Genomic DNA, 27,440 nt, shown 5'->3' with positions numbered 1-27,440 from the left:
TTGCCCTGCTTGCCAAATGCCGCAGCGGTTGCCGCCGATGCCATTACCACCACTTCCACCACCATCAGTATCACCGCCACAATCGCAACCACCAGTGCCGCCGGCTGGAGCGGCTGCGAAGAAGCGGAAACACGCCACGGAGACTAGCAAGCTACGCAAGAAGCAGAATGGCGGCTCTGGTTCAAGTAAGGTTGAGGTTCCATGCAGAGGCTGCAAAGAGGTTTTTTCCGTTCCAGCTAGTCTCACGAAGTTCGCTTGCCCTAAGTGTGGTGTTGAGAACCCCGTCGAGATCGAAGAAATCAATGAGGTGTATTTTATTTTTATTCCGAAAGCTTCTGTTTATTATTATAAAATCTCATTTTAAATAAAAAAAGGAAAGAAGCTAGTTTGATTGATTTGACGTTGATTTAACAGGTGATGGATCTTCTTAATTTTTTTAACAATGGAAGGAAGTGTGATTTTTAATTTTTTAATATATTTTTTAATTTTTTATTAGTTTCACTCATAAAATAAAAAATAAAAGTTTTATTTTATTTTTTTATCTGTTAAAAAAAATTAAAAAGTTTCATTTTATCGAAAAAAAAAGAGTAAAAGGTGATTTTTCATGTATTGTTTTAAATTAAATATTTCACCAGAAAACAAAATATTATCACCATTTATGGAACATCGTGTATAATAATTTTTTGTATTTTTATATTATTTTTTATAATAATTTCTTCCTCCTAAATTTCTAGTTGAAAAATCAACCCTACTTTTTGTCCAAGCGTTTTATTAGAAAATTTTCCTTTTCTTTAAATAAAAAATAAGCATGCTTTTGTGGATGTGTTTTTAGAATGGTTGTGACTTTATCTTGAATTTATTTGAGTGACGTTAATATTTGTTGAGTTGATGAGTCTAGCAGTCTAGCACAGAAAGGGATATAGAGGAGACAAAAAAAACTCTGCTCAATGTCATCTATTGGAAACAGGGAATTTTTTTATCTCAATATTTTAAATCAACATTAAACTAATAACAGCTAGCGGTTGAGGTTGAACGTGATGAAGATGAAGGCGGAACAGCAGGAGAAACATTTACAGATTATGTGAGTTAAAGATCCTCTCCATTGAACACCGGTGTTTCTTTATCATTTATATTTTTTTATGTTAACCAAATTAGCAAATAGATATTAACTATCCATTTCAAGCATTGGAAACACAATTGGCTGCTCAAACTTTTCACGTTTCTCATTATTCAGCGGCCAGCAAAAGTATCTATGGGACCTCCGCACCCAGATCCTGTTGTTGAGACTTCTTCCTTGTCTGCAGTGCAGTCACCTGAACCTACTTATGATCCAATACTTAAAGATTATTTGGAAAGTTCAAAGGCTTTGTCATGCCTGCAGATAGAGACATTGGTCTATGCTTGTCAGGTTTGTCGTTTTTTCTTTGACATTTATTGATAACAAATAATGATGGTTTGGCTTCTTGTCTATGATGCTCTTTTCCTCAACAGAGGCATCTTCTACACCTTCCAGACGGCACAAGGGCAGGATTTTTTATTGGGGATGGAGCTGGTGTTGGTAAGGGCCGCTCAGTTGCTGGGCTTATTTGGGAGAACTGGCAGCAAGGACGGGAAAAGGCGTTGTAAGTTCAGATTGCTCTCTGAACATACAGTCATGCATCTATATTGAAATTAACTAGTCTCTCGATCCTGAAATATAAGCAACTTTTTGTCAAAAAGTTTGTCCACCAATGCTTGTCATTTGATTAGTTTAAGGATGTTTTAATATCTTTTTTCCCCTAGTTATACCTTTTTCATTAATTATATGTGCAATAAGTATTTAATAAAGGGTGAGAGCATCTTTTACATATGTTTAATTTAGTTACTCCAAACACTTCAAATGTTTTTGAAGTTAGTGATTTCTTAATATGCATGTTTTTGTCAAAAGTGACTTATATTTGTAGTTAAGGGAGTATAATTCACGATTTTGATGCTTGGTTATATATGCTTGTAACCCTTTTTTTCAGTAGTATGAACTTGCATACTGGGATATTTTTAAATCGCCCCTTTATGTTTCCATGATCATGTAGATGGATTTCTGTTGGTTCAGACTTGAAGTTTGATGCCAGAAGAGACTTGGATGATATGGGTGCAACTTGTGTTAAAGGTATATTATTTAGCTAAAGTTCTATTACATGCTAGCTTTTATGGTGTAGATATAACTAATGTCAGCATAGATGGTTCTTATAAGAGACTGACAGATGGGGATAGGAATCCTCCAAAACCCAAAATGCAGATAACTAAAGGAGAAGAGAAAATCCCAACTAGTGATATATTTCAAATTAGGAACTCCACAAAGATTTATTTATCTCCTGATTGTTGACGTAGATCTGAAACAGTATTTATGCTTTTTATCGAACAAAAATCATATGTTAAAAGGATTATCTGGTTCTGATTAGAATGCCTTGGGTAATCATAAAATAATGTATGTCTTGGGTACACTTTTGCTATGAATTATAGAGCCTCACCTTGTATTTTGCTTGCTGACTCTCAAGCTACATTTATTTTCTTGAAATTCCTTTTAGACGTTTATAGCATTATATTTATTTATTTATTAAGGTTTCGTTACAAACAGGGTGTTATTGTTTAATCACTATTTAAAAAGTTATTATGCAATATGCATTTAACTGTCTTCCTTTTTTCGCTGGACCTAGTGCATGCTTTGAACAAACTGCCTTATTCTAAGCTTTCTTCGAAGTCTGTTGGAGTCAAGGATGGGGTTGTTTTCTCAACTTACAGTAGCCTCATAGCATCCTCTGATAAGGGTCAATCTCGTCTCAAACAACTTGTGCAGTGGTGTGGGCCAAAGTTTGATGGTCTTATAATATTCGATGAGGTTGGAAGTAATTGAATTATTTTCTTCCAAGTGAAAACTGTCAATTTTGTTGTTCGATTTCATATGATATTTGGTAGTGATGAGTATTTCTTGTAGTATTTTTTGTGTTTGGTGTAACTTTCTGTTGCTAAGAATGATCTGTTTAATTATAGTGTCACAAAGCGAAAAACTTGATGCCGGAAGCTAAAGGTGGTATGCAGCCAACACAAACTGGCAAAGCAGTGCTTGATATACAGGTTTTTGCTTAATGCTCTAATAATGCTTGGATTAGTACGGCAATTTCTGATATCGTGTTTTATATGATTGTGACTAGTAATTCTACAGTGAGCCACAAAAGTATATATATATTTCAGGGGAAAGAAGGTTAACCTAACTGAAAATTCCACAATTCATAAACTAGGAGCTGCCTGATAATTGATAAAGAAAGATAATATAAATCATAGTATTTCATGTATACACTGACATATTTTTTTGCATAAGCCCATAGTGATGAAGATAAGACCTATACAAATTATTGTAGTAGTTAGAAAACCTAAATTTATTTTTGTATACTTTTTCTTGTTTTGATTTGTAAACCTCATCCTTGTTTCATTTTCTGCTTGCCTCTCTACATCTCTTTACCTTTTCAATGCATGGTAAGCAATCTCGTTCTATAATTTATGGAACCTAGAGATATTTATGTCTTTATGATTCTTGTGCACCGGGTAGCCCTTTCTCTTTTGGTAATCTATTAGTAATAATATTAAAACAAAGCTAAAGATAGTTTCTAGATTTCTTGTTAGCCTTCTAGGTTTCTACTATTATACCACTCCAGCTTATGTGGCTAATTCATACAACTTGAGCACAATTCTTCTATCCTTGCATTATGTCATAGGATTTTTATTGTATTTTTATCTCTTCATAATAACCTATCTTTATATAATATTAGAGGATTTTTTTTAACCTTAACTTTACATATTTTCTTACCCTTTATTTGTATGTAGGTTATACTATTGTTTTCAATGTTAATATTAATTCTTTTTAATAGGTATAAATGTATTTAAAATTTAATTCATTCTCTTCTCTTCTTATACTCATTACTCATTACTCATTTTTATGTTTATTATATAAATCAATATTCATTTCATACATTTTTTTTATCTCCTCTCACATAATTTTATACCTTTCTCTTTCTCCTTTTTTCTCTCCATTCTTACTAATTTTTTGCACAATTGAAATTTGGTTGATGACCATAGTTTTTATTTTTTAATTTGCAAAATATATGTATTACATAATTGTGTAATTGTATTCATGAGTTATGTAGTGTCTTTGTTGCCTATATATAACTTCTTTTTCCTTAATTGAATATCGTTTTTAATTATCAAAACATTAATAATATTTACTAGATAAATCAAGGGTGATGTTAGGTAGCCAAAAAATAATTGCAATATAGGAATATTACATAAAAATTTCCATTTTCTTGATAAGCAAGTTACATATACCTCCTTATCACTTATGCTCGTTATCACTTATCCTCCTTATCACCTACTATTTTGCTACATGTTTGGAGTCATTAATGTCTTTTCAAAATTAATTTCAGTTTCTTCCAAATCAAATCCCTAACATTTCTCAATCATATTATTATCCATTAAAATGCAATAATTCTCTACAAAAAATATGGAAATTAAATTAAAAAGTTTTAACAACTACTATACAACTTATATTTTACATATAAACTATTTAAATATAAAAAATAAAATATAAAATATAAACAAAAATTAAAAAATAATTTTTTAAAAATAATTATTAACTCGTCATATTAAAATCAATAAATAAGTAAACATATGAATATTAAATAAAAATATTAAAATAATTAAAATCATAGCCTATTAGTGTACATATGAGATGATTTGAAAAATACAATAAGATGTATAATTTAAAATTTGTTAATATTAATTATACAAATTTATTAATTATAAACTTTATAGGTATGAAATTATAAATATTATGAATACAAATTATGGATGTTATTAACATGAAATTATTGATGCTATATCTATAAATTTATAGATGTTATGTGTAAATTTATCAATCGAATAAATTAATTTAAGAATTTGATATTTTTTTAAAATCAATTATGATAAAATTTAAAAAACATCTGTGTTAACTTTATATTTACATATGCGATAACTAAAAATTGATATGTGTATGGATATAATATTTAATAAACATGAATTTAATTTTTAGATGTTAGTTACATGTAATTATGGATGTTATTTATATGTACGTATGAATGTTATGTGTATGAACTTAGTTAGTTTACAATATAATTATAAATGCATATAAAAGCACAAAAAAAAATTAAATCAGTTTATTACCATACCTCATCAAAGCTAGTGTGATTTTTCATATTCTCGAGAATTTGTTGACTAACAACATTCTCGTCTGGTGAGTCTGTTTGTTCAAATTTTTCATCAGCACCTTCTACTATAGGTACCGTATTAAGGTCGAATTCAAATGTCATACTATTTGCAACGATAAACGCGACCTCTTGTAAAATTTCTTGACTTATACACTATTGTGCTTGCAATGGTATTAGAGTCATCATTTTTGAATGATCATAATTAAATTAATAGAAGGTATATATTACAAAGAATCAAGTGCAAGTAAATTCTTTAACGGAAACAAAGAATTAATGATTTTTTCGTATTTTCATTGATTGATATTAAATGCCTTAAAGGAAACAAAGAATCAAGTTTAATTAACTCAATAATGTATATTATCATTACCGTCCATTATTATTATTATTATTATTATTATTATTATTATTATTATTATTATTATTTAATGTATTCTTAAATATAAAAATTAAATTATAAAAGGAATATTAAGTATTGATTATAAGAATGACTAATAAGGAATATGATATTATAATTAATATCATTAATAAGTAGAATTGATAAAAATATGATAAGTGGAATGATAAGAGAGTGAGATAAAAAATAAAACTGTTATTAAGTGATATAAATGAAGTAAATTATAGAAACTTAGCTAATTATGACCGAAAATTTGTTATTACCAAACTTTTTCCATAAATCAATATTCACTTTATACATTTTCTTTATCCCCTCTAACATAATTTTGTACCTCTTTCTTTTTCTCCCTTTCCATGCTTGCGAATTTTTCGCACAACTAGAATTTGGTTAATGATCATAGTTTTTTTTTTTAAAATTTGCTAAACGTATGTATTAGGTGATTGTGTGATTGTATTCATTAGTTTTTCTATTTCTAATTGCATTCATAAGTTATATATTGTTTTTGTTGCCTATATATTAGATGAATAAATTTCAATTGAATGTTATTATTACTTATAGTTTGATTTATGTATAATTTTATTTTTTATAATCTTAAATTTTGAATTAATTTTTTTATTTTAAATTGTCATTTATCATCAACTGTTATAAAATTTAAATTAATTTTTATATTCTACTAAACAAAATTTTAAATTTCTAATCATTTAAATTTAATTCATATTATTATTCAATTGAATTACAAAGTAACGGTTAAGCACAATTATTATCTATATTTAACTGTATATTTTTCTTTGTATTTCTTTTTTGTTGAATAATAATATTATTAAATCATATATAAATTCGCAAATTAATAAATGTATTGTACAATATTTTTTATAAATTAACTTCTAAGTTTAAGATTAATTTACATATGATCTAATATATTCCTAAGCAGTATATATAGCATTTTAAATTTATACTATATAATATAATTAATTTAGCTCAAATGCGCGGGTCTTAATCTAGTTTACTTTATTTTGTTTATTTAATTTTTATTATGCAGCTTGTGGGGAGTGTTAGATGCTAGAGTATTTCATGTTGTGTCACACTATACGTAATGTTGGTATGTTGTGTATAAGGCTAGGCTTGTTGGGGTTTTCCCATACTTAAACATGGCCTTGGTTATTGTCTTGCGCAAAAATTATGATAACTAGTGGCTTAACCGTTTTTTTATTGTTGAATTTATAATTAAAGTTAAGTAAATATAATTTTGAGAAATTTATATTAGTAAATATTCAATTACTATTCATCAATAAAAATATGCACATTACAAAATAATTTCAATTCAATTGGTTATACGTTGGATGATAGTCTTTTCATGAATGAGGTAAGACTTATAAGAAGGGATGTATGTTTGCGTTTGTACTAGGATGAGAAGGGAGGAGATTTTTTGTAAAACTGCCAAAAGGAGAACATGGAGGATGTTAGGTGAAGCGTTAGATATGCTGGTTGACATGGTAGTGTGCAGAACGGTAGTTTGAGGATTAAAAAGTGACCAAAAGGCAGTTTATTTTGCCTCAAGCCCTTTGTTAGTAGCAAAATTGATGGATATTTTGGTCCCGTAGAGTAGGGCTTAACATATTAGTCTGTCAAAAACAATTAGCCCATATTTTTGTCTATAAAAGTTGAAATGTGTTGCAAGAATTTTGTTATGAAACTAGAAGTGATGACTGAAACTACCAACTAGAAGAGCTATCCTGTTATGGCATGATTGTCTTAGAAAGGTGACATGTATGCATTTGATGTTCTAGACTTCTAGGTACTTAGGTGTTATAATCAAAATATTGTGGGGATTATATTTAGCAAAATGTTATTATCGTTTTTGCTAGTAAAAACAAGTAGGGTTATAGGGTCAAAGTCTTGTATAATAATTATTTCTCTTTCTTGTTTGTACAAAGAAGTAGTAATATGAGGTTTATGTAAAATTTGCTAGTAATGTATGAAGTGTTCTGTGTGTCTCTTCATAATCAAAGTGATTTTTAAACATTTCCTACTAACTTGAATTTATAGAAAAGCTCTTCCACAGTCTTGGTTCATCTCTGTTTCTCTGTCTTCAATGTCTGTTGCTGTGTTTCTCTGTCTTCAATGTTGTAAAATTTTCATTTTGTAATGATGAGAGATGAATTGCTATATTTTCTACTAAGCTTTCGTAATCTGATTTGATTTGATAGTCTCAACTACCCGAAGCTCGTGTTGTTTATTGTTCTGCCACTGGTGCATCTGAACCTCGCAACATGGCTTATATGGTTCGACTCGGCCTTTGGGGTGATGGAACTTCTTTCTGTGATTTCAAGGAATTTTTAGGTAGAGTTTATATCTTTTTTTTTTGAAATATCTATTATAGCTACTTCTTTATATACTCTCTGTCCTCCCTTTCATGGATATGTTTTAGTTTTACCCAGTCTCTTGTATTTATTAGCTGTTGTACTCTTTTCAGAAGGAAATTCTGTTGTCTAGTCGTTCACGTAATCTTGGCCATTCTAACATACATTAAAGATTGCTTAGTTTGTATTTGTTGTATCATATAGCAAAACATATAATATTTTTATTTTTATTATTCCTAGACTATAAATATACTCATATTCTCATGTGGAAATTTGTGCAAAATAGTGGTAATGGCTTCTCTTTGTATCCTTTTTTGTGCTAGATAATTTATTTATTTTTGGTTGTTTAAATTCCCATTGCTGCTTTGTTTGGAACAGCTTTGGAATTGCTTAGTTTCAATGTTTGTCTATGTACCTGTTTGATTAATTCATGTATGTTGGCTCAGACCCCCTAATCTTTTTATCATTCTCATGGTATATACATCCAGGTGCACTTGACAAAGGGGGTGTAGGAGCTCTAGAACTAGTTGCCATGGACATGAAAGCAAGGTTATATTATTTTCACATATGCACCCACTGCAGCCTTATGCACATGTATGCATGTAATATATATTCTTAATCTTTATATTTCAGGGGAATGTATTTATGTCGGACCCTTAGCTACAAGGGTGCTGACTTTGAAGTTATTGAAGCACCATTAGAGGATAAGATGATGGTATGAGTCACTGCATAAGCTGAACTATTATCTGCGACGATAGAGTAAGCTAGTAAGATAGCTTAAGAGAATAGAAACTAGAATAGAGACTGCTGTGCTTGCTAGGATTAGCTTGCTGCTAGCTCTCATAACAGATTACAGTTTCTTAGAAATCAATCTCTCTCTCTTTAATCGAATATGATATGTTGTTTATTTCTACTAGAAAATTTCAATCTCATGCACTGTCCATATGTTTATCTGGACATTCACAGCTTGAAATGCCATATGTTTTCACTTTTCAGTATCTTGAACTTAAAATGTGATTTTTTTTTTAATTCTGCACATTTTGATTGGTGTTAGAATATAATTAGAATCAATTAGGATCAATTAGCATATCTGGATATTTATTATAGGATATTACGTCTTTATTATTACGATTCTCTTAGCACCTATAAATAATTAAATACCCTTCTATATTGTATCGTTCTAGACAAGTTGATAGAAAACTTGAATACACTCAATAATATACAAATCTTTTTTCCTGTTTAGTCTCTTATTTCTAACATGGTATCAGAGCCATGGTATCCTCTTTGAGGAGGATAGGTTGTTTTTCTTGCGGTGAAATCACCGTGGTTTTTGCACTTTTTTTCGATGTTATTATTCTTTCCCTTTTGTAACTCTTTGATGTTCGTTCATCTCATCGACTAGCCTATTTTGAGTACCACTGTCATCCGCTGCTTACCTATTCTCATGAAGAAATCATATAGTTTTTGCTCTCTTTCGGCAGTTCCATTTGCGTTCTTCTCGTGGCAGTTTTGTTTGCGTTCTCTCATGTTTATGTCCTCTCGTGGTAGTTTCGTCTGCGTTCTCTCATGGCAGTTCCGTCTGTATTCTCTCGTGGCAGTTCTGTTTGTGTTCTCTCGTGGCAGTTCCGTCTGCGTTCTCTCGTGGCAGTTCTGTTTGTGTTCTCTTGTGGCAATTCCATCTACGTTTCGTCTATGTTTTCTTATGGCAGTTCTGTCTGCGTTTTCTGGTGGCAGTTCCGTCTGCGTTCTCTCGTGGCAGTTCCGTCTGGGTTTTGTCAGTGTTTTCTTGTGGCAGTTTCGTCTGTGTTTCTTTTCCGCAGTTCTGTCTGGACGCTTCGTTCCGACAAGTGGCAGTTCCGTCTGCACTTCCTAGTTCCTTCAGACAGCGGCAGTTCTATCTGCGCTTCTTTCGGCAGTTCCGTCTGCACTTCCTAGTTCCTTCAGACAACGGCAGTTCCATCTGCACTTCCTTTCGGCAGTTCCGTCTGCACTTCCTAGTTCCTTCAGACAGCGGCAGTTCCATCTGCGCTTTCTTCCGCCAGTTCCGTCTGCATCCGTTCTATTAATTTATGCATTTTTTTTATTTCATTATTTTAAATATGTTTCAAACTCAAGTTGTCACTTGAGTTTGAGGGGGATGTTAGAATATAATTAGGATCAATTAGGATTAATTAGCATATCTGGATATTTATTATAGGATATTACGTTTTTATTATTACGATTCTCTTAGCACCTATAAATACCATTTTATATTGTATCATTCTAGACAAGTTGAATAGAAAACTTGAATACATTCAATAATATACAAATCTTTTCTTCAGTTTAGTCTCTTATTTCTAACAACTGGTAGGCTCTACATTCTGTTTTGTATGGTTCTTTTCTAAGTAGGAGTTCTCGTCCTCCTCTTCTGTTAATCTCGCACCAGTTATAGGACCTTTATTCTTCCAAAAATGTGGAAATGAGAAACGATGTATTTTTCATTGAACCTTTAGACATAAGTTGTGAATTTTACATCTCTGTGGTAGAAGAGAAGAACTGCCTTGTATACATAATAAAGAATTAAAGATATATGGGCATCAGTCATCACCTGCACATTATTTAAAAAGTAGTTCTATTTATTATGTTTAGTTTCACAATTATTTTCTGATTTGAATATTGTCAGCTGATTATGTAATTGATCTTATCAAATTTCTTAGGACATGTATGAAAAAGCTGCAAAATTTTGGTTGGAACTGCGTGTGGATTTACTGTCTACAACTTCCAATGCCTTTTTAAATGTGAAATTTGATTCACGTACACTGTGGAGATTATACTGGTCATGCCACCAGGTAAGGATTGGTGCTTAATGACAATCTCAGTTTTGATATCTCATTGATGCTAATATTTTGTTTGTTTTGTTTTATTTGTCACATTTCAATGCAATGCTGCAGCGTTTCTTTAGACACATGTGTTTGTCCGCTAAAGTACCTGCTACTGTGAGACTAGTGAAGCAAGCATTGATGGAAGATAAGTGTGTAGTTATAGGACTGCAGAGTACTGGGGAAGCCAGGACTGAAGGAGCTGTGGCAAAATACGTGGGTATTTGGATTCTGTTGCCGCTACATGTAAACCAGTTTTTCTCTGATGTCACTACTTGACATGATTTTTATTCTTCGTTTTTCTTTTTCTTTTTTTTTTCTCCCTGATAGGGTTTTGAACTTGATGATTTCATTTCTGGGCCTGAAGGGTTGCTGGAAAAATTTGTAGATGACTGTTTTCCATTGCCAGAGAACCCCGAACTTCATGGTATATTTGGGCCTTGTTTTGCAAGTTCCATCTTGTACGTATAATATATTTTCCATTTATTTGATCAATTTTTTTTTCTGTTCTATTATAGAAAAGGATGCATTGCTTGATCTCGAGGGGATGGGGCACTCAACGAGTCCTTGTGTATCAGGAAAAGTAAAGGGCAGGAACATAGCTAAGGTGCATCCTTCTAGTAATATTGAAAGTTACGAAGAATCTGAAAGTGAGTGTCTCAAAGCAAATTTTAATGAATTGTGTTTTATTTCTATCCTTTTTCTTATTTTGTTTGTGCTGATTTTGGTATTAAGTCATTTCACATACTATTTTGTCATTATGTAAGTTGGTCATAGCCGTTTGGTGGGTGATAAAGGGTGCCAATTAGCAATCATAAAATAAAGTTTTTTTTTCTCAATAAAAGAAATAAGAGTAAAGGACATTTTCGTCTTTGACCTTTTTTTTTGTGAACATTTTCGTCCTCAAGGAATTGAAAATACATTAAAGCTCCTGACCTTTGAAAAATGTGGACATTTATATCCTTCCGTCGTTTGCACTGAACGGAAAAGGCTGAGCTGGCAGAGGTGGCGCTGAGGTGACACGTAACAGAGGCCAGGTAGCATAAAGCATTTCGTAACAGGACGTATAAGTCCCTGGAGACGGAACATTTCGTAAGTCCCTGGAGACGAAAACAACGCCGTTTCGTCTCCTCCCCCATCTGCCACTTTCTTCTTCCTTCGTCCCTTTTCCTTCCATTATTCTACCTCAGCCCTGCCTCCATCACCGGCGCACAGCCGCGCCTCCGTTAGCCACCATCAACGCCGGCGACCTCCTCCGTCCTTCTTCTTCTTCCTCTTGCGATTCATTCAACCTCTCCGCCCAATTTGGCCATGTCCGCATCGCCGTGGAAATCATAGACTCACTTTCTGCTCTCCAATTCCACTAAGCAATTCTTCTACAAATGGCTGAAACTCCAAACGCCTCAACGTCCTTACCTAAACCCTCTACCATGGACCCTCAATCCCAGCCTTCCCAAAGTCCAAACCCAAACCCAATCCCTAATTCAAATCCCAACCCTTCAACGTCAGTGCCATCGCCTTCGATCTCAAACTTCTCTCAACAACAATCCCCTTCAATTCACAATATCTCTTCCCCTTTTCTCCCCCCTCTCCCCCAAGACCCTCAGCAATCACAGCAACAACAACCATAACATCAGCAGCAGCAACAGCTTCAGCAACAATCACAGCAACAACAACAAACGCAACAGAATCGACAAAGTGGGTGTTGTGGGGGAGTAAATGAAGAAAGGAAATTCTTCCTTCCATGGCATCTGAAGGAGTATCACAAAAGAAAGCCAAGAAAAAATTCAAACTTGTCACGATAATCACTTACCCAAAAGAGCAAAGAACCAATAACATTACAAAAAATCAAAACTTGTGTTGAAGGTGTCAGTGAAAAAAAAGGAACTAAAATTATGGAAAATGAAAATTACTTGTCGAAAACGACAGCGAGGGAATCGAAGTTGATTGGGTCTTCAAGGAACCCCTATTTGTGCTTGCAACCAAACAGCCCTCGGTGGTGCCCATTGGCACCGTGTGCTCTACCCCATCGAGCAACAATGGACCCACAACACCCACTGAAATCTGAACAAACCCTATCGCCGGACACCACCTGCTGTACGAGCTCCTCGTCGTCGGAAGAGAGAGGAGGAATCTGAGGCGGAACGTGTAGTGGAAGTTGAGGTTTCTGCGATGGCGGAGCAGGAGAAATAGCGGCGACGGTGGAGCAGTCGATTATTCCGGCGGGGCAGGGGCCGGGGTTTCTTGCGTCGTCTTTAATGATTTCTTCTTCTTCTTCTGCTTCGTCATCGGAGGAAGCTCGAGACGAAGCTGCAATAATGGGTTGAACAAGGCCAATGCCGAAAAATCGAGGTAGACGAGGGAGAAGTGGAGGTCAGTAACGAAACGGCGTCGTTTTTGTCTCCAGGGACTTATATGTCCTGTTTCGAAATGCTCCCTGGCCTCTGTAACGGCCAGGTCAGCACCATCTCTGCCAGGTCAGACTTTTCCGTCCCGTCCAAACGCCTGAATTCGACGGAAGGATTGAAATGTCCACGTTTTTCGGAGGTGAGGGACTTAAATGTATTTTCCGTTCCTTGAGGACAAAAATGTCCGCGAAAAAAAAGTCAGGGACGAAAATGTCCTTTACTCAAGAAATAAATATCTATCTATTAATATAATTTATTCTTTGTTTTCTTGCCCATTTTAAGAATTTATTCCATGAATATTAATAATGTGCAGTAGTGGAGTATACAAATTAATACAAACAGAATTACATCATAAAGAAAGTGCTGTTGCCACTTAGGTTCAAGGGAACCTTTTTCCTTGGGTAGAACTAGGAAGCAGTTTATTTTTAAAACTCAAATTAGAACTCACCATGCACTAGTTTTTCTTATATACTTGTGAGATTGTTACGAAATGCTAGTAAGTCACCCAAATTCTCACAAATGTCTAGGGATTCTGACGAATCTATTTCTATCTTTATTTGTTGTCAAACTAAGTTCTCTAGTTACTTTGAACTAACTTGGAAACCTAACATTTAGGTGCCACATTTTCTGTTATATGTAGTAATTCCTTTTAGTTTATTCTGCACCACAATCGAAGACACTAATGTGTTTTCAATGCAACTGTGATTTATAATCGATTGACAACTCTGTATGATTTTGGATAAGCCTTCAAAAGCTGTATGTTTGTGATAAAAAGCAGCTTATAAAAGAAAAATAATTATCTTTGATGCCTTTGCTTTTAATTAGAGAAGCTTATCCAAAAGCTACACAAATCTAGGTTGTACTGTTCTTTTATAACGAAGTATGAAGAGAATTACACACAAGATTGTCTTTAACAAAATAAAATTTTCCTAGTTTGGCTTCTTTTTGGTAATGATTAGATTTAAAAAAATTAAAAGATGATAGGTGACTGAGAAGCTCCGTAGTGATGCATTTCTTCAGCACATTCTGACCTCACATGATCCTCCATCTTTGATTTTACCACTATATTGATGCAGCTGACACTGATCCTGAAATGGATGAATCTGATTATGAACCAGAAGGTGAAGAGAGTGGTATGTTTTCTGTCATTTTTAGATAGAATTTAATTTTGATGCACTATTAGTGTAAAGTAGTTTTACACGTGCATTCAGTCATATAACGCCACATTAGCACAAATAACTTCTTTTTACATTGACCATGTAAATCGTCATCCAAAAGAATGCATGATTGTGTAAAATGTTTTATACTATCTGTGCATCAAAATTAAACTCTATTATATAATGGATCTGTAATGTTTCTGTATTGTGCAATACTAGAATTAGTTTCACCTGTTTGGGTTACTTTCTGTAAATATTGTTTATACATAGTCTAAAAAATATAATAAAGTAAATTAAAGAACATTGTTTTATATATAGAAAAATCACTGTTTTGAGGAGTTCTTATGTAGATGCTGATGAATATCTTTAAGTTCTGGTAATATAATGACTGTAATATCTGTTGCATGGCCTCATTTGACTTGACTATTGGGTTGGTGTAGCTGCCTCTGCTCTTGAATCTAGTGACTCTGATTATGATGAGCTTCAGACATGTGAATTGTGCAGCTTAGAGGAGGTATCGTTTGAATTTATTTATTTATTCATTCATTTTTCTAATGAAAAAGCTTTTTTGAATAATCTTAACTCTAGAGATGTTGGACTTGCAATTTTCATTGCAGGAAAGGCATAATTTGCTTTCATGCTCCGGCTGTGGTAAACTGGTCCATCAAGAATGCTTAAGTCCCCCAATTCACAATTTAACTCCAGAAAAATGGTTATGCACTGTGTGCAAAGGAAGAACAAATGACATCCAACCAGGTCCTGACTACCTAACTGAACTCAAGAAGAGGTTTGGCACATGTTTTAACGAATTCTGTAACTGTGGTTTTAATGGTATTTGTGTTGAACTATTTACAGGATCTACTGCAAGGCACATTAAACTAAAGCAACTATGACTATAATTGGAAAATAGATGGTTTATTTTGGCAGTGATTATTGTTCTAATGAACTTTATTTACAGGTATGATGCAGCTTTGGACCACAAGACAAAACTGTTAGAGACTATTCGTAAATTAGATCTTCCGATCAATCCCTTGGATGATATTATTGATCAGGTGACGGGAATTTGTGTTTATTCATCTCGCATCACAATGATTTGCAGTTTACTGGAGCTTATATTCACTTTGCTATCACGTACATACTCCTTTTTACATCCTGGAGCATTTTAACATGATCTTCCATCATGTTACAATTATTTTCGCATATTTGGTTAAGTGGCATGAAATACATAACGTAGCACTCCCATCATCTTGAACAATTGCTTCTAAAATGCTTATATTATTTTCTAATGGCTCAAATGTATTTTTATATCAAATAAAAATGTTCAACCTTTTATACTAAAGGTTATATGCTTAGCAGATGGTTTACCAATCATCACAAAAATAAAAAAAAAAGATTTAATCTTGTAAAGGCTTTAGTTTGTTCTCTGACATGATTTATTATTTATTTTACCACATTACATTAAAATAGTAATAGAAATTTATTTTTAATTCTCACTTTTTTCTTCTGTTGCCTAAAACTCATAATCTCAACAAAGATGAATAAGAGCATGTTGACAGCAGAATACTGAGAAATATCCAAGTTATGATAAATTGGTACTTATGTCAAGATAATGAGTATTAGCTAGGTTAGGAGAAAGAGAACATACCATGTTTTGATGTTAGTGAAAAAAGCAAGGAGAATTCACATTGATCCTTGAAACAGATGCTGGACACTAATTTGATCCTGAAAAGGTTTGCAACATTAGTTTGATCATTAAATGTTTACCTTACAACTTATTTGGCATGCTAGCCTCAGTGATATAACTGCTAGGTACTGTTTGATATCTCCCATAATGTTATAATATGCAATATTATTTGCAATTGTTGAGATTGACCACCAATTACTCTACAAAAGAGTTGCAAGATAGCAATTTGTCCAACAAAATCTTGTATCTTCAATTTCGTCATCTAACAATTTGTTTTTATCTTGTTTGTCCAAATATAATTTATAGAAACAATGATTTTGTATGGTCAATGGCCTACTTGATCTAGAGGGGAGAAATTTTGAGTGATTAATTTATTAATTTACCTTATTTATAAAATCAGTATATTTGTGCCAAAAGTATCTTAACTATGATTCTCTACTGATCATTAAAATTACAATTTTGTGTAGTTAGGAGGCACTGAAAAAGTTGCTGAAATCACAGGAAGAAAAGGCAGGCTTGTGAGGGCCCCTTCGGGAAAGGGTGTAATTTATGAGCCTCGTAACAAGTGAGTTGTTTTTGGCTCCCATTCTATTTCAAACTACTTTTCTTCCCCACTGAATTATCTTGTCTTTTTTCCTCTACAGAAAAGATATCAGTATGGAGATGGTAAACATGCATGAAAAGAAGCTTTTTCTGGATGCTAAGAAGTTTGTAGCTATTATATCTGAAGCCGGATCTGCGGGTTTTTCATTGCATGCAGATAGAAGGGTTATTAATCAGGTATATCAACCTGTTTTGAATAATGAATAGAAGTTCTTCAATAGCTTTTGTAAGTTTAGCTTTATCAATCTACAATATTCCATATCTATGATATGTTTGCCCTTTTTGTGGAAATATGTTTACTGTAATCGTGACTGAAATCTTTAAATCATATTTATTTATTTTTCTTTTTATGTTGTATGATCTTTCCCTCTTTGAAACAGAAAAGAAGAGTTCATATAACTTTAGAACTTCCTTGGAGTGCTGACAAAGCAATTCAGCAGTTTGGAAGAACTCATCGATCAAATCAAGCTTCAGCTCCAGAATACAGGTCAGTGTGCAGTTTTTGTTAAATTATCACTTTCCTGCTTACTATTTTGGTTTCATTGTTAACTGAACTAGAATATATTATTGTCAGAGTTCAAAATTTGCACTTGTTAACAAGAAGGTCAAGACTTTGGTTGATGTTATTTTTGTAGTTGAAAAAGTATTATGGAAGAATAAGCTTGCATTATGAGTTTATGTGATGGAGGATGCTTTCCATATGAGAACAAGTTTGTATATCAAGTATATATGTAGTGTATTATAGTACAAGGAAGTAGTGCTCGAGTTTGAAAGGCATTCTTCTTTATATGGACATAATAAATGTTATCATAGATCCTATGACAAAATTAAAGAATCTTAGGTTTGTTCCTGACTCCACCATTGCTTCTGTCTTTAGATCAAGTGTCTAGTCATACGGTGAGTTTGGAAAGGTGAATGATGAATTGTCTTTATAAATATGGGGTTCTTAGTGACCAAACATGGTTGGCTGCCTCCCTTAGTATGGTTCTTTAAGAAATGAGAAACAAAATGTGAAAATCAAAGACCAATGGGGCTGTGAAAGAAAAACACTTGTAGTAGTCTGACCCTTCTACCATAACTTGAAACCTTGGAAATTTTGCATTAACTTTTCATTCTTGTCAGGTATCCATTTGGTATCTTGTACAAAGAAATAAAATAACAGTTATACTAAATGAGTATTGAAATTGACAAAATGACACCATTCAAAACCCAGTCCTTTTAAACTATCATGCTCGTTGGGGATTGCTTTGCTCCCAAAGCAACAACTGGCTATGTTAGGGACGTAGCAACCACTCAACACACATGCCTTAATTAATACAGGTCAAAACTGCCATAATAATATGAATGTCTTTATTTAGTAAATCCTTTACCCACTTGTTCCATCTGCAAGAAATCACGATGTTGTAAATCATATCATATTAATGCTAATCCTAAGATGTCATACTTGATACTCTGATATAATATGATTCTATCCTGATTTCTAGCACCCTTAATACCTTTTAATGCATATGACTCAAAATATCCACAGCTAAAGTAGAAGGAACCTAGGCAAGTTTATGTTGCACGACAGACCACCTGTTGGCATATCACTAATAATATTAAAAGAATGTGACATCATACTTGATGAAGGAACTTTGTTCTTGTTGATACGCCTTTCTAGATGATGCACCTATTTAGCCAATCTCAATTGAGTAAATGCTCTGCAGGGTACTCTTTAGTAACCTTGGTGGTGAACGAAGGTTTGCATCTGTTGTTGCTAAAAGATTAGAATCTCTTGGTGCTTTGACTCAGGGGGATCGCAGGTAAGCTGGATTATCTACCTTTTTATAATGATTGCATGGACAAGTTGTAATTTCTTTGCCAATGTTATTTTTTATGCATGACAGGGCTGGACCTTCATTAAGTGCTTACAATTATGATAGTAGTTATGGAAAGAGGGCTCTAATGATTATGTACGAAGGAGTATTGGAACAGGTTTTGTAATTTCTACGTTATGAAAATTATGTAGTTCTGTTATAAACTTATAATCAACTTGAAGTTTTATTTACTTATAAATGTGTTTTAGGATTCTCTTCCAGTTGTTCCTCCTGGATGTTTATCTGACAATCCTGTTACAATCAATGAATTTATTATGGAAGCAAAAGCTGCTCTTCTATCTGTTGGAATAGTTAAAGGTACAATTATTAATTCATTCTTTCACTTCACCCAATATCAGATGGAGTAATGAAATAATAATCATCAACTTTTTAACTATATCTTAGGGTTGGTCATTGATTATTTAAGTTTATTTTGTGAGGCAATATTCAACTCTTCTCTCGGCCATATTTCTGGCTTCTTTTTTTTAGGATATGAGGAACATTCTGGAAGTTTATCTGGCTACATTAGTGATAATGATATGCAAGATGTTCGGCGATTCCTCAATCGGCTTCTAGGACTTCCTCCTGATATTCAGAATAGGTTTGTTGGTTAATCTTTTTAGTGACAATTATGTATTCAACAGACTAGAATATATGAAAATCTCTCATAGTAGATTCTCTCATTTTGTCTATCCCTTTCTATAACCATGTTATCAATATAAACATATGATTCTTGCACTTTAAGCATTAGATTCAGTTTGCTGATTACTACTCTGGCAACAGGCTTTTTGAATTATTTGCGAGCATATTTGATCATCTCATTCAGAATGCTCGCATTGAAGGTAACCTTGATACAGGCATTGTGGATATGAAGGCTAATGTTGTAGAACTACAAGGGACTCCAAAGGTTTTCCACTTGCACGAGAGTTTTTCTGCTTTTACTTTGTTTATTGTTATTTTTATATTAATATAGTGTGGAGAGAATTTTCATTGTTGTGCAGACAGTTTATATTGATCCAGTGACGGGGGCTTCAACAGTTCTGTTCACTTTCATCTTGGATAGGGGGACCACATGGCAGGTGCCATTGTTTTCCATGTCATCCAAAATAATTAGTATTTATTCTTACATTTGCTGACTTGTTATTTATGTGTCAGCTGGCAACCTCCATGCTGAATGAGAAGCAGAAGGGTGGGCTTGGATCAGTCAATGATGGTTTCTACGAGTCTAAGAGGGAGTGGTTAGGAAGGCGTCATTTCATTTTAGCATTTGAAAGGTATAATAACAATTTAAGTGTTTGTTATATGCTTCTCGTAGTTTGAATTTTATTATAGTTTCAGAATTCCAGTCATCATGTTAGGTCAACATGTCATATTTAAAATCTTAAGCTTGTTTTACAGTCACTCATAGAAATACAAATAATGATGTGTTACTTTAGTTCCATATCAGATATATATGGCCTAAATAACCTTTGCAACTCATTGACCAATTCTGCCCCGAGGTAGCATTGGGTGTGGAGTCATGCTTAAGAAGTTTATGGATTTTTGTGTTATACTGTCTTCTGGTGTTTTCCAAAGGTTTCTTGAGATGTACGATACATACTGATAGAGGCTTTCCTTATTCATTTACTGATGCCATTATTTATTATTATTAATTTTTTTTTCTCATTGCATTCCAGTTCTGTTTCGAATATGTATAAGATAGTTCGCCCTACTGTTGGAGAATCCTTTCGGTATGTATTAGATAGTTTGTAATACTTGCTGAGCCTGAGTCTGTAATGCTTATGCATTTTCTCCTCCATTTACAGGGACATGCATCTGTCAGAATTAAAAAGGAAATATAAAAAAGTTTCATGTTTAAAGAATGCTCAAAAAGGATGGGAAGTGGAATATAATGTTTCATCTAAACAGGTATTCATCCTCATTAAAATATTAAAATCTCATGGGTTGAGAGAACGACAAGTTCTGCTTTCTATGTTGAAACTGATCCAGATCTGCTTTGATACTCGTTTTAAATTTGAGTTGTAGACTGTGTTTAGTTGTAACCAAGATCATCTATATTATTTATAAAGGATATTATAATTGCAATATTTGATCCCTCAAGTACTTGTCTAGTCAATATTGTTTATTTTGCGATCTTCAGTCAAATACCTGTTAATATTTTGATAATATATTGATAACTGCTAAGAATTTATATTAGAAGTGGAACTATTTTTTTTTACTTTAAAAATTCTGAATAAAATAGTTTTAAAGACGAAAGAATCTTATAATGTATGTTAAAAAAATTTAAAAATTCATTATATATATGGATGTTTGAATTATTATTTCTTTAAATTTTGGTTGGTTGTTTTTTACATAAAATAGATGCACAGAAATTTAAATTTAGACAATCATATCATTAGTCCTTTCTTTTTTGGTTTCATATTCATCTTATTTATTAGTAGCTTCACTTTTAGGATCAACTTTATGCTCCACTGCAGATAAAAATTTCTTTTCATTTCCCTAAACCAATGACAAACCACCAAAAAGAGGAGTATGCTTAGGTAGTAAGAGTCATGTTGGTTGCTGTTTAGGGCTCTTGCCTTTGAATATTTCTTGAACTTAACTTTGTTCATAACCTTAAAGTTTGATGATTTGACCTAATGAAGTTCTAATATATTAGCTTGTGATGATGATTATTAGCAATAGCCTTGCTAATTTTTCTTTGCATTTGTGTTCTTCCTAGAAATTGATTCTGCAATAACTCATGCGTTTCTGAGTCACTGACAAGAATGCATATAGCAGTATCAGAGAACTGTTTCATTTTTTTTTGTCTAATTTTAGATTCAGAGGAAGTTTCACTTGAGTTATCAGTTTGTGGTTTTCTTCAAAAGGCTTTAAAATGAACGCTGAGTTTTCTAGTTTTGAAAAAGGGATGTCAAAACAGCTGTTTATCCAATATAATATTTTGAATCCACTCATATTTTTCTGCCACAGTAATGATACATCTTACTTCTGTGACTTTCGGTTGTTCTTAAATCGGATTATTTTAGTCCAACAAATATATTTTATTAATAAGAAACAAATCATCCAAAGATACGGATAACAAAAGTTCCACTTTAAAGAAGACAATAATTGACAAAAGAACGACTATCCAGGGGGTAAAGCTTTTTTCGGCACTCATGTCTAAGATCTCTCCAAGACTTGTTTTGCTCTTTTTTTCCCTTTTTCATTGTGTCTTTTGTTTTTGTTTGTATGTTTTGCTTTGTTTTGTTTTGTTTTTGTATTTGTTTTCATTTTGAAAATTTGTGTTAGTACTATAATATGGGGTCCAATGGCCACATATGGGACCTGAGTCTGACATTGAAAGTAGGAGACTTGGCTAGGTTTTATAAGGACTGGCTCTCCAATCACGATAGTTAGCTATATGGTCATGTTTTATTTTGTTTTTGTATTTAGAATAAAGTACTATTTTGGTCCTTAACGTTTCAAACGTCATATTTCTGTCTGAAAAAGTTTCAAACAGGTTTAATGTAGTCCTACCGTTAAATTTGACACTAATAGTTAATAGAGTGAGTGACGTGAACGTTAATAACGTTATTAGTTAAGTCATATCTTCTTTCATGTGTTATAAAAACATAACCAAATCTTCTTATAAGTTATAACACTTCTTTTCCTCAATTTCTTTTTTGTACAAAACTTCAAATCCTAATAATAAATTGTCAACGCACTTCAAAATCAAAGGAAAAACTTTTATATTAATGATTGTTGGTGTATTGATTTTATTTAATACTGAAATCGAATGTTGTTGGCTCTTCAATATGCGAATTGTTTGTGTCAAATTTAATGGTGAGACAATATTTAACCCGTTCAAAACTTTTTTGGGACTGAAATAGGACATTTAAAAGTTTTTGGAACTGAAATATGATGTTTGAAATGTTTGAGACCAAATTAGGATTCGATCCAAACGAAGGGGACTAAAATGATATTTTATCCTTGTATTTATTTTTGTTTTGATATTTTTTTACTACTATAATATAGGGTCCAATGGCCACATATGGGACCTGAGCCTGACATTGACAGTACGAGACTTGGCTAGGTTTTATAAGGACTGGCTCTCCAATCACAATAGTTAGTTATATGGTCATGTTCTCTAAGGTTCTTATCAATTGGTACCTTCTATATCTTTAGAACAAGTGCAGAAAGATGATGAAGTAGTGTTTAAAACCAGGAAAATAATAGGAAATAGTAGAAGGGAACAATAATGATATATCCCTGCCCATGCATGGAGAATTCACAACCCTATTTTAGTACCCATAAACGTTGTAACATAGCATGAGGAACTATGTAATATTTGTAGAATCCAAGCTAATGTGATTTGTTGGTTCCTATCCTTTGTTGGCAGTGCATGCACGGTCCCAAATGTAAGCTTGGCAACTTCTGTACTGTTGGCCGAAGTCGGCAGGAAGTAAATATCTTGGGTGGTGCTATTCTTCCTCTTTGGCGAGCTATTGAGAAGGCCCTTTCTAATCAGGTATTTAACCAGTATGTAATAAATCTCTTTGGTTCAATGATTCAATAGGCCCTTTCTAAGCTGGTAAGTAAATGGTGAGCTTTGCAGTATGGAAATAGTAGCCAATGGCATTTAGCATAGAAACTTTTCAACTGTGAACAAGATCCTTCTTCCACCACAAGAGTTTGATCATGTGAGGCAGTGGTTTTTGAATCTATGGAGAGCATTGCTAAAATTTTTTTCTTGATGTTACATGTAACTGCTATGATGCCTTTTTGGACTCTACATCAGAATTTACATCTCTAAATCTACATATGCTTATGTAAAAGAAATACTCATCTACAGATTTAAATCTGTACAGTTGCGCCGAAACCATAGGAGGCTACGTGTTGTTCGCATTGAGACTTCTGCTGATAACCAGCATATAGTTGGCGTTCTTGTTCCTAATGCAGCTGTTAAATCCGTCCTTCAAGGTTTCTCATTCTATCTCATCTATCCTTAAAAGCACACATTCAAAGCTGTGAACATGGATCCCATATATATGCTTGCATAATGAATGATAAAAATTGAATATATTTGCATTTCTGACTGTTATATTAGCATTCATGTTTCTCTTTGTGCTAGAGTTTTGAACATACTGTGTAGTGTTTGACTGTTTGGAACATAGATCACTTAAAATGCATAAAGAAAAATGTGGCTTATGTTGCTTGTTTTTATATGATTTTAATTTCTTTGAAGAGTTTCCAATCAACTATTTCTATTTTATATCACTACCCTTAAAACAGTAAGGAAGTTTACAATATGGAAGGGGCAATGTAGGGATTTATAAATAACGTATAAAAGGGCTAACTGTAGTATAGTATAGTGCCAATACCAAAGGAAAGTACGTGTGCATGAAATCAATACGGTGGAATTCAATGACGTATACTATAATAGAAAATGATGAACGAAGAATGAGATGTGAGAAGATCTGAATGAGACATGATGAGCCCTTTTCCCCAAGTACCTGCAAGAGGAAGGGGAAGAGAGTTCGGTGAGGGAGAATCAGGATAACAGAATCGTAGAGAGGGAATAGAAGAAATTTAGTTACCACAAAGCTAACGGACAAAGTCCCTTAGCCAGCTATTAGTAGCCCTCTCCCTTTTGCTCTTTCTCAGTCCCTGGATTAGCGGATTGCTTGCCAGCTGTCCATTTGAGCTGATCAACATTTCTTCATGCACTGATGGCAGTAGCTCATTCTCCTCATACCCTAATTCCTCACTGTCCCTAGTTCTCCTCGCACAATATGATCTACAGAGTGAATGATTCATAAAAATATTTGATTCTTGAAACATGCCAATGACAACTTGAAAAAAAAAAGCATATAAAAGTAGGAAGATATACCTCTTTCATTATTCACTAAATAATAAAACTTCGATAAAAATGGGTTGATTTCGGTTCCAATCAGAATTCTGCAGCAGCTTCTTAAATTTCTATTTTTTTTGTTATAGTTATAATGGCATTACACTCAGAATGTTATAATTTTCATTTTCCAATCATTTTTTGTGTTGGAATGTCTTCTTGTTGGCCGCAAGCTATTCTGTTAGCATGTTGATCTCATAATTTTGTTATTTTGTTAATGATTTGTAGGTTTGGAATGGGTTCCAGCTGATGATAATTGACCCGTGACACTAGACAGGTCACTTTGTTTTTTGGTGAAGTGGCAAAAAGATGCTGCCTTCTCATGTTGCTTGTCCCTAGTTATTTTTTGGAAAAAGGTTAAACCTGGTTGTTGAATACTTTTGGAGGGAAACAGACTCATCCTCAGTGTCATGCAATATAGTTGGCATGATTTTGTTACCCATTTTTTGGTATATAATTTGATGTATAGTGTTGAGGGTGATGCTGATCACTAACTAAAACATAATAGTTGACTAAGTTCAGGGTTCAATATGAACAAGGTTGTATTATATCCCATACACTATTATCAAAAGCATGGATAAAGTAAATATACCCGTTTTGCAACGTCACATGTCCTGAGAAACCAACGATGATTCATAAGTCATAGCCTGCATGACATTATAAAATGCCCCATAAGCAAAAGCCTGCAATCAGCATGAGATTATATCTTGGATAAGTACTTTTTTCGTCCTTAAGATTTGAGGTGAAAATCAAAATCGTTCCCAACCTTTTTTTGTTATTAAAATCATCTCCAACATTACAAAATGATATAAAATTGTCATTTGTTACTTCAATTATATTTTTTTTGACCAAATTACCCTTTATTATTAATAAAAATAATATTAAAAAAAATCAAAACCTTTTCTCTTTTCAAATTCAACACAGCTTCATCTTTTTCACCATGATCATCAATCTAGTTCGTTCTTCCCCTCTCCGCTGGCAACGTCACGGACCTCCGCGAGCCCAGAAAACACCGCGACCCTCTTCTTCGCGGTACCCTCGTGCCACAACACTCTCCTTCCCTGCCTCAGCCCACTGCCGCAACCCTTTTTCTTTTCTTCTTCCTCTCCTCTTTTCTCTTCTCCTTTGTCCACTGACCCATGGCTGGACCACCACCAGTGACTACCTCCTCTAGCAGCTGTTGTCCTCACCACCGCCGCTGCAACATACACCTCTCCCCTGATTTCTTTTTGCTTTGTTCTTTATTACAGGTTCATGAACTAACCTACTTTCATTTCCTCTAGTTTTCGTTTAATTTAACTTAGGTTTAATTAGAATTTTAGTTTAATTTTTAATCAGTTCTAGTTGCTCGGTTAGTTTAGTTAGGTTAGATTTTTCTGTTAATGGATACTAGGTTATTAGGATAGGTTAGTTTAGGCTTGTTAATGGTAATAGGATTGTATGTGTTTGGATTTTTGAATTGTTGGTGGTTTTGCCATTGAATTGTATGTTTGCCTTATGAAGATTTTGTTATTCGAATTGTTGAGGATTGTGTTAAATATGTGGGTACGTACTTGAATATATGGTTGTTGTGGATTAAAACTGGTTCCATTAACAGATTGCTGCTAGAATTATTGAAACCCGTGGTTTGGTTTGTTTTGATTGGGTTTGGTTGTCGGCAGAAAGGGGAAGAGTGAGCTGGATTGATGATGATGGTGAAGAAGTTGAAGCTGCGTTGAATTTGAGAAGAAGAGAAGAAGAAAGAAGAGTGAGAAGAGGAAGGGGAAGAGGGGTGGGTGTCCTCCAGCAGTGGTAATTACCGCGGCGAAGGTGAGAAGAAGAGGGTGATGGTGAAGAGTAGAAGGAAGGGGATTGGGGGAGAGGTGAGAGGAGAGACCGAAGAGATGCTGGGGAGTGGGTGGGGTGAGGTTTTGCTTTTTTTTTTTTTTAATTTATTTTTATTAATAATGAAGGGTAATTTGGTCAAAAAATATAATTGAAGTAGAAAAGAACGATTTTATAACGTTTTGTAATGTTGGGGATGATTTTAATAACAAAAAAAGGTCGGGGACGATTTTGATTTTCACCTCAAATCTTAGGGACGAAAAAAAATACTTATCCCTTATATCTTATACGTTGAAGTTTGATTAGTATGCCAACTACTCAAACAAACTCGGAGTTGCCTTTAGAAAAAAATTTACTCCCCTCCCTTGAGAGATGTTAGAATAAAACTCTCTTTTCTTTTATTTGTAAAATATACATTCCTCTACTTTATAGCTTTTAAAAAATCTTCTCTTTAATTCATTTTAAATTATGTGTTAACTAATGTTAATTTTATTCATTTTTCAAAAAAAAAATTTTTACAAAAATATTTTTTAACAAAAATTTTATTTTTTTATCATTAAATTTTGCTTAGCAAAATATCTTTTAATAAATTATTTTTTGATTGATTAAATTAGATTTTTACCAAAATATTTTTTATAAAATTTAATAATTAAAATATATTTTTTTAAGATATCTTTCAATAATTTTTAATTATTAAATTATGATTTTAGCAAAATTTTTGTTAATTATTTTAATATTTTACTATTACTTTTTCGATATCAATATATATTATTTTAATATTAAATAAAAATTTAGCACTGTTAATATGTATAACTATTAATATTTATTGATATCGAAAAATAATTATACCAAGGTTTTTTTTGTTTATTATTAAAATAATATATATTGATATCAAAAAATTAATATTAAAATATAAAAATTGTTAATAAAAATTTTGGTAAAATCATAATTTAATAATTAAAAGATTATTGAAAGGTATTTTAGAAAAAATAATTTAATTATTAATTTTTTTTTAAAAAATATTTTGCAAAATATAATTTAATCAATACAAAATAATTTATTTAAGAGTATTTTGGTAAGCAAAATTTAATAACAAAAAAATAAAATTTTTATTAAAGGGTATTTTGTAG

General features: G+C 32.9%; 1 protein-coding gene across 1 annotated transcript; it reads left to right on the top strand.

Moving 5' to 3' along the window:
• On the top strand, window positions 1-25,003 carry LOC130941903 (protein FORGETTER 1-like). The gene is made up of 33 exons (XM_057870541.1): window positions 1-307; window positions 1,016-1,081; window positions 1,235-1,408; window positions 1,492-1,622; window positions 2,070-2,146; window positions 2,694-2,875; window positions 3,028-3,111; window positions 7,878-8,010; window positions 8,519-8,579; window positions 8,664-8,745; window positions 10,727-10,858; window positions 10,961-11,104; window positions 11,219-11,315; window positions 11,407-11,538; window positions 14,373-14,429; window positions 14,894-14,967; window positions 15,071-15,240; window positions 15,412-15,505; window positions 16,605-16,702; window positions 16,782-16,917; window positions 17,121-17,227; window positions 18,447-18,542; window positions 18,627-18,714; window positions 18,806-18,914; window positions 19,086-19,197; window positions 19,380-19,503; window positions 19,598-19,675; window positions 19,752-19,870; window positions 20,273-20,326; window positions 20,402-20,504; window positions 22,978-23,106; window positions 23,447-23,558; window positions 24,715-25,003. Exons 1-33 carry the CDS (start codon window positions 17-19, stop codon window positions 24,744-24,746), a joined length of 3,678 nt encoding a protein of 1,225 aa, XP_057726524.1. The 5' UTR covers window positions 1-16; the 3' UTR covers window positions 24,747-25,003.
• The last annotated feature ends 2,437 nt before the right edge of the window (window positions 25,004-27,440 follow it).

Source organism: Arachis stenosperma, chromosome 7 (assembly GCF_014773155.1).
Source record: "Arachis stenosperma cultivar V10309 chromosome 7, arast.V10309.gnm1.PFL2, whole genome shotgun sequence".
NCBI lineage: Eukaryota > Viridiplantae > Streptophyta > Magnoliopsida > Fabales > Fabaceae > Arachis > Arachis stenosperma.
Note: the sequence above shows the minus strand (reverse complement) of the source record. Positions and strands in the feature narration are given on the sequence as shown.